General features: G+C 37.6%; 1 protein-coding gene across 1 annotated transcript; it reads right to left on the reverse strand.

The window, feature by feature from the left end:
- Positions 1-388: 388 nt before the first annotated feature.
- LOC306858180 (patched domain-containing protein 3-like) lies at positions 389-3739 on the reverse strand (the record flags this gene model as incomplete). The annotated part of the gene is made up of 4 exons (XM_079398593.1): positions 389-2025; positions 2097-2242; positions 2321-2448; positions 3053-3739. The coding sequence occupies 4 exons, from the start codon at positions 3737-3739 to the stop codon at positions 389-391; spliced, it is 2598 nt and encodes an 865-aa protein (XP_079254719.1).
- Positions 3740-13695: the final 9956 nt, after the last annotated feature.

Genomic DNA, 13695 nt, shown 5'->3' on the forward strand with positions numbered 1-13695 from the left:
CAATTATGCTGAGATCAAGGTCTTTTAATGCCATAAAATTCCCAGTGTTCAGCAATGTGGTTTAATCAATGTACTTGAAAGTGGATTTGAACTGGTTACAAATTCAAAGCTGTGTTTCCATTGACGGGTTAAAATGAACAGATGTGCATATTAAATAGAAATGCATTGAAAATAATATTGAAGGCAAGGATAAAAAGAAAAAGAAAAACTTGAGTAAAATGTAAATGCACAAAAACATGTAAAACGCAGTGTGAACATACATACACACACACTTATAGACAATTTAGTCTCAATTTCATATGTGCCTTTGGATTGTGGGGGAAACTGGAGCACAGAAATGAACCTTGATTAATAAATTCTACAGGTGACATTTTTCAGAAGAGTAAGCTCAGTAACAGTCAGGATCAACAGACCAGTCATTCTGAATCACGATTGCTTTAACTTTCCGTTCGCTTGTGTCACTGTGCTCTGGAAGATTTTCTTTGTTTTTTTCATGACTGTTACTACAAGTGTCAAGGAAGGTCAGGAACACAGGTATGAATATGATGCCATGGAGGGCCCCAAACAGAATGACTAAGAACATGATCTTGAAGAAGGTCCTGAAGATGTAGCTTTTGGCAGCCGCGAGCACCACCACACCAGCGATAGTGGACACGGCACCCTGAATGATCGGATAGCCCAGTTTATTGATGGCATCCATGGCTTTTTCATTTGCCGAGGATTTTTCACTTGACACAAAAGCATAGGATATGTGAGCAGAGAAGTCAACAGAAAATCCGATACAAATAACAAGAATTATCATAGACACAGCGTCTAAACTAACATCCCATAATGCCATGAAACCGGCCACTCCCACAATGACAGATGCGATGGAAAATGTCACCCAGAGAGAGCAGAGAGGGTTTGGGATCAGCAGGAGTGAAATAACTAACATCGCAACTGTAGCAACCACTAAGTTTTGGATTGTATTACTGATGATGACAGCAAATTGGTCGAAATAGATGAATGAAGGGTGGTACACAATCAGATCAATTGGTGTCTGCAACTTCCCACATATTTCTGCAGTTTCTCTAAATGCATTCAGCATGTTCTTCTCATCGAGCGATGTACGGATGTTCGCAGTCTGAATGAACATACGTGATGCATGAATTTGGTTGTTAGTGAAATTAACATCTTGACTAAATCCAAACTGAGTAAGAAATGCAGTTAAATGGCTTTTGAATTGCGTTTCATTGTCTAAATCGAAACCAGCCTTCAGTCCAAACTTCATGTATGCACTCAGCCAAGAAACATGTAGAATGCCTGAATCTGCCATTGACAGATTTTGAAATTTTTCCAAACACAAGTCAAGACTTTTGCGAGCAGTTGTGTTCCAGTATTGAAAGTCTTCATCCTTTATAACTAACATGACATTGGGACCAAAGGCAGAGAAGAATTCATCTTCTTTGTCATAGTAACTACCAACATAAGAGTCATCTTCTGCTAAATTTTTCACATCTAGACCTTCCTGTATTTGGAAGCACCCATAGATACTGACTGCCAAATACCCGGCGTAGATCAGACACACGAGTGTCTTAACCCACGCTCTTGTTAGAAACGGGCCGTAATAGTTTTTAAAGAATGAATCCATTGGCATCTCAAATTCCTTATGTGTGTCTTCATCATACGCCCCACCAACACAACAACCTGTACCATCACCAGTGGCTTCTGGGACTTTCATGCAGGTCAGCCAGTGTCTGTTGCCTTTCTCTCGCCTTCCGTTCAGTGCGAGACACGCGCCAAAGAAAGTAATGTTGAAGATGAAGCAGAACAGTAGAGCTGTGCTGGTGTACAAGCAGAAGGACTGAACTGAGCGGAAGGGTGTCGCAAGACCGACGTAGAAAGCCAGCACATCCGTCAGCGTGGTGATCGTTATGGACACGCCGGCCTCCTTATATGTTTCTGCTAAGCGAACCTCGACGTCTTTATCAACTTCAGTCTTCTGCCAGCAGGAGATCATAATGAACATGTCGTCAACACCAACACCTGGACAACAACAGAGCCTGTTAATATCAGCTGCGAGACGCCTACTAGGTGAGGAAATAAATTAAATTTACCGAGAATCAGAAAGGGGGCTGTTTGCACGGTCATGGCAAATGGCATCCCACAGAACATCAGCAGTCCAAAACTGGCCAACACGGCCATACCAGCAGAGACAACGCCCAACGCAGCCACCCACACTTTCGTCCTGACACAGTCTAACCTGTGGAAAGACACAAGGGATGAATAACATAGCTAGTGATAGAAATGTGCTAATGGGATTTTTAATTCTGTACCATACCTTAAACAAGACAGAACTGAAATGGTAATGGCCAGGACATACGTAACAGCGAAAAGGGGGATGATAGAGTCTGAGTTGTTCTCAAACTCATTCTGTCTTGATATCGATGTAAAGTAAGACACATGGACCTGTAAAAATTCAACACAAATGACTGTTCATTATAGTTACTGTGAAGAATTCGTTTTGTATATAACATAGTGAAGAATTAGTTAGGGACATGAACAGCCTGCAGAAAAATCAAGAAAATGTACATAGATTTGGTTCATTTTCTCAAAATTTTGGAACCGTTGTCAAAATGACTTTTGGTGCTTTAGTTTCAGTTATTGGAGATTAATTGATTAATGACACTTGAGGTACTTTTACACACACACACATGTTGGTTTTTGTGGTTTATGGGGACTCTCCATAGGCGTAATGGTTTTTATACTGAACAAACTGTGTGTGCTATTGCCCTACACCAACCCTACACCTAAACTTAGCCCTCACAGGAGACTTTGTGCATTTTTAGATTTAAAAAAAAACACCATTTAGTATGTTTTTTTAGCCTTTTGAATTACGGGGACATAGGCAGTGTCCTCATAAACCACCTTCATATTGTAATACCTCTGTCATACCCATGTTATTATACAAATTTGTGTCCTCATAAACCACATAAACATGCGCGCACACACACACACACACACACACACACACACACAATCAGGACATCAGGTGATCATTTCTTTTGCTTACCGTTTTCTGTTCTGTAGAGTTTGAGAGGAGTTTTACAAAGCCATCGAGCCAGTAAGGGGTTTCCTTTGTCTTCTTCTCATCTAAGAAGTAAAAAAGCCTGACCGCTCTGGCACTGGTGAGCTCTGATCTATTCAGCTTGACACCGCCAATGGTTGTTCCCAAAAAAATTTTATTATTTATCGGATATGTTATGTTTGAAGACAACATTTCAGTAGCATTGTAATTGATAATGTCTAAAATTGCATTTGGTATGCACCTTCCCTTTGTTTTGGCACAGAGGTTTTCAAAAGTGTTTCTTGTCATTATACTTTTCACTTGTCTGTCTATCTCTATAATTTCGTTGAAAGCTGCTTCAGTTAATATATTTTCTCCTTGCAAGTCTGTGATGATCAAAGAGGCATAAGTGCCTTCAGACGCAAGCCGTAACTCAGAAAACTCTTCGGATTGTGGGAAATTTTCCACCACAATTGCCCTCTCCAACTTGGCAGGTCCATTGATAGGTGTAAACTGGTCTTCAATATCATTTGCCTCCCTCTCCTGAAGAAAAACAAAACCAGCTCCAAGGGCAGCAGCCACATATAAAGATAATAAAAGAAACACACATGGATGTCTACCAACAACACAACCAAGTTTTTCAAAGGCCAGAGACAGAGGTCGTTCGATGCAGTCTGTTTTACACTTCGCCATCCTCCATACACTTCAACAGTTTACGGTGAATCTCTTGCTCTTCTGCAAAGCCCCAGAAACATCCTCCTTCTACAACGAATCAGTGTTTTCATACCATATTTATAGCCTGAGCTGAACACTAATTTGTTACTTTTTAACAAAATAAGGTTACTCATTAACAGACTTCCCCAGTGTGTCACTCCCAGGAACTGCGTGATTAACTAATGGGACATTTTCAATCTTAGGGGAATTTCCTACAATGCCCGGGAATTCCTCCATCCAGGAAATATTTGATAGAGCTTAAAACCTGCACTAGCCAATTCAGATTCACTTCTGCAAGGGCAAAAGGGCAAAAGACATGGGTCCGTGTGTGACGATTGACAGCCCTGCATTGCTATAGTTTCCGCCCTCAGCGGTTGTACACTGTCCTCCATTTTCTCAGCGCACAAGCAGTTGTAATGTCAACAGTGTCTCTCAAGCAATCCCAGTCCTCTCTGTTTGGATGCAAGACTGAACATAAGAGTCTTTATTTTCTCCCAACATCTGAGCTGCTGAGGACTAGAGCTGCACGATTCTGGATAAATTGAGAATCACGATTTTTTTGTCTCAAATAGAGATCACGATTCTGAACTAAACAAAATAATGTGTGACAAAATATTAATTGCTGTAGTCTATTTAAAGGGTTTAAATTTAAAGAATTAAGCAGTTTAATATATAATACAGTATGGCCCGGTTTCACAGACAGGGCTTAGACTAAGCCAGGATTAGATCATAGTTCAATGAAGACATTTAAGCAATTTTTATAAACTTGCTTAGAAAAAAAACATTACTGGTGTGCATCTTGAGACAAAACAAAGGCACTGATATAAGATCAGTCAGTGCGAGTTTCTTTCAGTTGAAACAGCTCAGACTTACATTTTTGTCTAGGACTAGGCTTAATTTGAAAAGTATTTAAAATATAGTGTATTTAATACACCAACGTTTAGAATTAAAATGCTGAAAAACTGGTTTGTATTAATAACGACTCACTCATACCTCACTTGTTTCATTAATGGATGAATCAGTGTTTTTGAACGAATCTCGAATGATTCAATAACAAATATATTTTTTAACAGTCACTTGTCGTCACCTAGTGGTGAAACGATGCAATCGACACAAACGTTATTTGAAGCGCCACTTACTTTCAAAAGATGAGTGGCTCTATTTTGATCGCTACCATAGACATCAGTGTTTGTAAGCCGAACTATATACTTTTATCCCAATATTTCTATGAATGACTGTAAGACAGAAATAATACTGTGTAGCTGAAAAGACTGTTTGTGAAGCTTTTTCTTACCTAAACACGTTAACTGTCTGCTCTCTGGATCAGCAGCAGCATGAATGCAGATTTGAATGTTCCGGTGTGATTTTCTCAAAGTTTTAATAGACACGGGCGAATCGTTCTCATTCAGAAATTAGATCGTGTGGGTATTTAAATTGAGATCGCGATCTTTTAACGATTAATCATGCAGCTCTACTGAGGACACTGTGGATTACTTTCATTTTTCAAGATCAAAATCTACCTAAATACGTGTATTACTCCAGACTCCTTTGTGAATGTCATGTTGTTACAGTGCTTAGCCTTTTAACTGTATTTGTGTGCATACATTGAGTATTTTTAACTGATCAGCGCCATGCTTGTGAGATTAGTTTGCACCGTTTATAGCACAAGATTCGTTTGGTAGCACTCAATTGATCCACGCAGATAACAGGTCAGTGCATGAGTGTTTCGTCCCACTTTCAGTGCATTTGACTTCCCATATGCAGGGGTCTGTCCAGGATTTTATATTTGGAGTGGCAAAGTGGGGGCAAGAGCAGTATGAGAGGTGGCAACTAGGCTTGTCAGCAGGGTCACAATTGTACATTTGCTGAGGGATATGCAAGATCAGTGTTGTCCCTCGTGCATTCTATTCCCTAACACTAACCCTCACATAAAACTTTATGCAAGTCAAATTAGGGGTGAAAAAAGTGATGAATATGCATCCCTCCTCTCCCAGTTTTCCAAAAGAAGCATTTTATAACAACCCATTAACCCCTGATGGCCATACTGTTCCCATTTGAAGCATTTTTTTTTTCAATTTGTCTCCAAATTATGCCTATTTTTTTAATGCATTGTTTCCCCACCTTTGTCTTTTTCTGTTTTGCACCCCTTAACATTTCCCTCCTCTATTCATTTTATTTAATATAAGACAGTGTCTGTAATGTCAAAGGTTGAGAGATTTATGCTCAGTTGATAATTCTTATTTATTAAAACTTATTTCATCTTTGTTTATGTGTAACATGTAATCTTTTGATTATTATGCACAAATGTAGCGCATCAGAATCATGGGTTTGAATTGATCTCAGGCAGGGGCAGTTCTAGGGCGAGTAGATATACGGAGCCCTAACACATCCGTGAATACTCGGGGGAAAAAAATTATATATAAAAAAAAATAAAAATAAAATATATATATATAAGCTAAGTAGATTTCGACATGCAGGGTTCTATAGCCTAGTTTATATCCACATTCATCTGCACTGTGCTTAGTTACAATTTGTAAAAAATATAAAAAATTGGAATGTAGAAATATTGAATGATATGATACTTTTAAATATGAAAAATACAATTGCCAGTAGATGGCAGCAAACCACTGTCTTAAGTGAGTCGCTGAGTCATTTATGCAATCGATTCTTTCAAAACGATTCACTCAAAGAAAGAAACTATTTTTGCTATTTTACTATTTACTCACAGACCATGCTAACCAAACCGTTCATATAATCGCTCTAAATGCGTGTGTGTGTCTGTGTCCTATAGGAAAACTGCATATAATTGATTATATATATGCTGACCCAGAAGTTCTCTAGAAAAGTCAAACCATGACAGATGCTGTCAAACACACACAACGTAATAAGATTTAGTAAAGAAAAAGCCAAGACTTAAAATGCAGTAACCAACTTTTTATTAACATTAAAAACAAAGCCCAAATGTTATCTGCTATACAGTACAACCTCCTCTCTCCTCACTGTTTTTCAGAAATTCTTGCAGATATCCAAATAACTGCATGTAAAGTTAGAAACAAGGTATTTAACTGAGGAACTAAAAAGTTAACCAGTCCTGATATTTGTTCATTGTTTTGCAGGTGGCAGCGGGACTTCAGCTGGAGGGTTTGGCTCATCGTCAATCTTTATATCACGGCAGAACAACACTGGTTCTTGACCAAGACCCATTTTGTACTGCCACAGATATAAACGCTCATTTGGTTTCAGCTCAAATGTGAGATTTTCTTCCACTTCAGTTGCTTCACTCCAGCTTTCGTTTTCAGTGCTGACATGTGAACCTCCATATTCATCCCTTTGTAGTACTCAACTCCCCATTCTGAGGCTGGCTTGAGGAAGTAGTAGTGGTTTGGCAGGCCCCAGTAATACAGACCGTTTCTGCAGTTGGGATGCAGAGGGTATTCTACAGCATCCGAGTCTTTATTCATGTTTGTTGTTCTTCGGTAAGTGCCTTTTCCTTGGAAGATGATGTAAAAATTGCCAAAAGGCTCCGAGGTAGTGGTCTCCACCCTGGCAGTTGGGATGAAGGCTGTAAACCACACTATCGCTGTCTGTCGTCAGGTTGCTGACTCTGCGGTATGACTTGTCCTTGATGATGTAAAAGTTGCCATTTCCAGTACCAAGGTAATGGTCTCCATTTTGGCAGGCAGGGTGCAGACTCAAAATAGTGATGTCTAAACCGTTATTAAAATTACTTGACTGCATATAGCAGCCGAGGTCAGAGCGGATTATATAATAGTAGTCGTTCACGCCGCAGAAGTCTGTACCTTTGGTTTTGTTCTTGGGAATAATCCCCTTCATCGTGCCTGAACCTGCAACACAGAATAAGCCAAGCGTTCAGTCTCCAGCCCTAATGGAAATCTGTCGTTCTACTCGTACTATAGAGTGGGCTGACTGATTACCAAAACATTGCATCTTAGTTCATGAAAGAGGAAAAAGAAATGTTGCTATAATTCTGAGCTTTTATTTAAGTATGATTAATAGTTTTGCAGGAAAAATAAATGCACCTCTAATATGTAATGTTTTGTGGTGAGTCATTTATCATTTATATTTCTCCAAACAAACTCGTGGCTTATTGATATTTGTATTGTTGTGATTAGGTAAAGCCGTGCTGATGTGGATCTGCTTAAGGCTGCACCAGTCTTGGGACTTGGACCTGCATCATGTGAGGTAAAAGTCCAGGGTCCTTAAACACTATGCTGTCTGAAACTAACAAAAAACATTACTGCATTATCAATTGCACAATACACAGTTAATTGTTCTGACCGGTGGATTTCATTTGCAACTATATAAACCCTTACACTGTTTTCCCCATAAAATCATCAGCTTCTGGCTGAAACATCAAGTTCAGAATTGAAAAATCACATTAAATCGCACTTGTACTGTTTTATCACTTTACAGTTGAAAACCTCTATCTGAGCTACAGTATGTGTGTACATTGGTACACTGTATCAACCATTCCTGGAAATACATGACAGGCAGTTTTTGATAAAACTATGAGTCTGGCGAACAACTATTGACAAAGAAAACTGGAAGACATCTAGAACACTAGACTAAAAAGTTGAGTTTGCTAAATAATGATCACAATAGCAATATGCAAAAATAATAAAAGATGCACGTCTATACATGGGAATGCCACCACTCGTCTAGAAATGGTTTGCATTGTGGTCCTATTGCTGTTATAGTCATTAATTAATCATGTCATCATTTTGCTAGTTAGAATTTTTAAAACATGTAAATAATATTGTTTGAATATTTGTAATAGCTGTCTTCTTCTAGTGGTACCCAGCAAACATATAAACTATAAGCCCACAAGTGCACACTTACTTGGACAACTGTAGACTGCAGAAGTAGTTCTGAAGAGCAGCTCTTCTGTCAATCTTGAGAGATACCCGCGCTCCAAACTCTTTTAAAGCTTCAAAGAGGGCTGGAGAAACACACCCACAGGCTTCCAGGAAGACCAAGTATAGGTCTCTGCAGGAAACCAATGGGACTTACCAGATCGGTGGGCAGGGCCAAAACAGAGGGGGGTTTTCGACCCAGAGCCGTTGAGAAACAGAGTTGCGACAACGGAGGTTCAAAACGTTCGATCGTCACGTGATTCACATACACCTCAAATAGTTTCAGGAAGTTCATGAATCAAACTAAGCATGCTGTTGTAGCATTATTTACACCACATCATTTATTTTTATGATTTTAATTCATCATCATATACGCTTCAAAAGTTTTCATTTACTCTAAAAAATGAACCTGCTCTTGTGCAGCAGACAGTTTAGGCCTCCATTCAAGAATAAAAGATGATGCACTTACATTTTACGGCTTTCTCACGTATCTATAGTGTTTTTCTGAGCTTCCCACACGGCAGTGATTAAAATCATACTTATTTTACTGTGGTGGGGATTATTAAGAGCAAACAGATTTAAATGTTTAATTTGAACACTTTATGTTTGTAATCTGACATCTTTTTTTATTTTTATTTTTTACAGAAATTCTGAGCTGCTGCATGAACTCATGCATGCACATTCATCAAACATATGAGGTGCGAATTCTGGGTCTGGTCCTAATGACTGTAAAAAACTGTAATGCTTAAGATTTAATAATTACCTAACAATATATATTTATACATATATTTCAAGGTTGCAATTTGTAAAAATGTTCAAGCTAATGCTGCTGAAATGGAGGTCAAGGGGACTATGAAGAGGTGGCTCCAGCGGGCAGATCATTTACATTTACATTTATGCATTTAGCAGACGCTTTTATCCAAAGCGACTTACATTGCATTCAAGTTACAGTTTTTACATTTTATCAGCTCTTGCTTTCACTGGGAATCGAACCCATGACCTTGGTGGTATAAAAAGTGTGTTAATGTTTATACTGTAGTGCATTTGTTAATTGTTAATATATATTTATATGAAAGTATTTGGTGACTTTGTAATTAAATCCTTCTTAATGTTTTTAAATGGTTGTATTTGTGTTTCACTGCTGAATTACATTTAGAAGTTTCTAGGCCACATTTGGCCGGATCTGGCTGACTCCTGGGAGTTCTTAGAGGTTCTAAAGTGTTTTTATGCATTTGTTGATGTCAGTTTTTCAAAACTCAAATAAATTCACTTACTAGGGGGTATTGAGGGGGGAACTGCACGTATGTGTGTGATATTTGTGGAAACGACATTATTAAAAAAGACTGGAGGAAGTCTTTAATAATACATTTTTTGTAGTTTTTTAGAGAACCAATTAACTACATGAACAGTTCTTATCCATGTAGGCTATAGCAAACAAGCTAATATTGTTTTGGTAAAATTAGTTGTTGTTGTTAATTAAATAAATATTGGTTTGTATTTCATATACATTTCCATTTGGAATCCAGACTCAGAAGAAATAACTCGGCCCGGATGCGGTTGCCGATGCGCCAGAATCGGCCCGAGTCCGGCTTGCCGGATTTGGCCCGTTATCGGACCAGATCATTTTGGCTACCTGGGGATGTACACTTGCTGAAGCACTATTTCCCACAATCCAATGCGGAGATCCGACAAGCTGGAACAGGGCCGGCTCCAGGCATGGGCAGGGGTGGGCTAAGCCCACCCAAACGACTGCCTTGCCCACCCAATCAGAATTAGATAAAGATTGCGTTGTTTTTTTATGCAGTGATTAAAAACAATCTGAAGCAAACTGCATTTTGAGAATTTTAAGATATAGCTGCAGACTGCCCCAACAATAATAAAATGACACCAGAAAATTGCAACATTTTTCTTTTATTGGCGGAAATCAAGGCGCGCTGAATTCATGCAGAGCTTCTGTCTGTTGCAGAAAAGCAGAGGCTGACAACGAGCGAAAATGGGCAGAAATATTTGCGCGCTATCACGGGGAATTTGTGAGTTAAGGGGAGTTTAATAGGCTACATGAATATGCATCATAGCCTACCACTGAAATTACCTGAGCAGTTTTAATGTTCTAAAAAACCCGCTCGTACAATAACGTACAATAAACAATAAGCATCTAAAATGCATGTAGGCTATACAGTTCAGTTGAAAGCTTACCACTTTTGGCTTGCTGTTTATGCTGAATGTAAGAATGAATATTGAAAGTAAAGAGCCTGTGCCATGAAAGTTGCGTTCGTTACTATAGCAACAGTCTGCTCTACGGTAGCATTCCCCTTATGAAGTAAACCAGTTGTTCTCAGGCTCGCTCTAGTGGTACGCAGAGGAATCACTAAATTAAACAAACATTAATGCTAAAACAATACATTTTAATTTAATCTTTATTTGAGTAAAGTTTTTTTTTTTTTTATTAAGTACACATTTAATAATTTTAAGTTTGTAAGCACCGTGCAGTGTTAATGTTCAAACTGTATTTACAATGTTAAAGTGGCTAACAACAATAAATATTGTTATTAGGAATACAACTGCCTCATTTTTGAACTGTGCAGAGCTGTAGCTGAATAGTTAGGCCTACTATGCTACTGTATTTTAATGTTGGTCATTATGATGGTACTTGGAGAGTCAAATATTTTCTGAGGTGGTACTTGTTATAAAACGTTTGAGAACCACAGACGGTAAACAACCAACAAAATCCAGAGATGTAAACAATTTGACTTTTTTTGAAATCTCCTTTTTTTACACTGATTCATAATTGATTATGATGACAATAGCATTTTTCTGTTTTGCTTTTTCTGAAATTGAATGGATGCATATCTTAAAACAAAAAATATTGTTTGCAAAATTTTACACAAATTCTTATTCTTTTACTGTTATTTTCTTCTTTAAAATTGATTCCCCCAAAATCCATTTAAATCCTTTATTTATTTAGTTTATTTAAATAAATACCATTACCATAGTGGTCTGGTCTTTACTTTCCTCAAAACAACTTGTCCCCCCAATGTTGTACATAATTACGGCCTTGTTTGGTATAAATAAAATGTTAGTTGAAAAGAATCACCATCGCAGAAACAATACATAACAAAGAGGGCTTTTTTATTCAATAAAGAAAAAAGGTCATGATATTATAATCTAGGCTGTCCATGAAAGCTTTTTTCAGTGTACATATAATATAGTTAATATAGAAATATCTACAGTATAAACATTTTCTAGACTATGATATGATGACTACAAAAATGCCCACCCAGGATATCTGCCAGCCCACCCTTCTATAGCCGTCAAGAACTGGGCCTAAGCTGGAAGAGAGAGCAGGAGCGAGTGACTTTGAATGAGAGATTCCATTTAATTTACAAAAATGATGCTAATTTGGTGTATATTTAAAAATGTTCGTTGGTGGCTTATTTATTCTGATGTCAAATGAACGGTTGCCTGAGGGCGCTCATTGTCATCTTATCTATGAACAAAAACGCTGCTCGGGAGAGAGTACTACAAAGATACTACAAACAATAAATACATAAAATTATGAACGTGTTAATGTGAGTTCATTTTTGTTGACAGTATTTTATGTGTTTAATGATGAACATAAGAATTACAAGACAAATTAATATCATCAATGAAACCAAGCTGATTACAATATTAAGTCATTTTAAGTGTTATTGCTATTAATATTGTTTTCTAAAATATATAAGTACATATGTGAGGAAGATGTCTACGTAAATCACGTGACGATCAAGCGTTTTGAATTTGGACTTCCGTTGTCACAAATCTCTCTACGGCTTAAATGTGGGTCCCCACCCTAATATTATCCGTCTGCACTTTCAGAACCACAGTTGTAGGACCGCATTTATAGGACCCTAGTTTTTTGTGACAGCACCACCTACTGAGACGGAGAACTGCAGTCCCAGGAACGCATTTCCAAGACCCTAGTTTTGGAGGACCGAAAAATGTGCCATCAAGGCAGTATTTCCACCCAGTTTTAAATACATTAGAGTTATAGAGTTTTATTACACCCAAATACTATTTTCTTTATTGCAGTTAAACCTGGTTCCTATGAATGTTGAGTTATTATTGGGTCTAAGTAGCGTAATATAATAACTCAAGTAAAATAAACAAGGAATCATGGTGTAGTCTTTTCAGTCACTAGATCAACCACAATTTCAAGTAAAGAGGGAAGAAACAATACTTGTGTCTCTGGGGGTAGATTTAAGATTGTGTATATTTTATCAAATAATATATTACAACAGTTGAACTTGAACAGACACAAAAACAAATTTGTTCATGACATGTATAGCGGCAGCCTGTAGCCGCTAAGAGGCTGAGTAGAGGGATTAAAGATGACGCGTTTCCATTGATCCAGGTGATAATTTATTATAACATTGAAAGAATAGCAACATGATGATGACGGTAAAGTAAACAAAAAAGAAATGAAATAAAATAAAATAAATCTAGATAAAAATGAAAACGGTCAACAGAAAGTGAGCGTCCCAGCTACTCACCCCCTTCCTCCATGCCAACCACACGCAAACTAACAGGTGATATGCACCTAAAACAAGTGACGTCACAAACCAAAAAATACATTTCAAAATAAAAGACATCAACCCAAACCTGGCACCTACAACATGAACCACATAGAAAGAACTTCATGGACAACGTCTTCAATGACTCCTAAGAGAGAGAAGTGAATGAAATGAGGAACATTTAGTTGAACGTGTTCTACTCTCTCATTTTAAATGTCATGTTTAAAAGATCTTAGTTACCACAGAGTGCACATATGATACAAAAATAATTCTATCAATCTTCATACCAATTAATGTTCATAATAATATTATTGCATGCTGTTCAAAGATTTGGGAAAAAAATATTTTGATGTTGTGTGAAAATATTTTGATGTTGTGTGAAAAGGTTCTTAAAACATTCATGTCAATAAAGCCCATCTGAACTGAGAAAATAAATAATATAGAGAGAGGCAAGAAATCTTAATAGAAATAACATATTATTGCCATGACTTTTCCTGACCTTTAAATGTTT

Source organism: Barbus barbus (assembly GCF_936440315.1).
Source record: "Barbus barbus genome assembly, chromosome: 3".
NCBI classification, from domain to species: domain Eukaryota; kingdom Metazoa; phylum Chordata; class Actinopteri; order Cypriniformes; family Cyprinidae; genus Barbus; species Barbus barbus.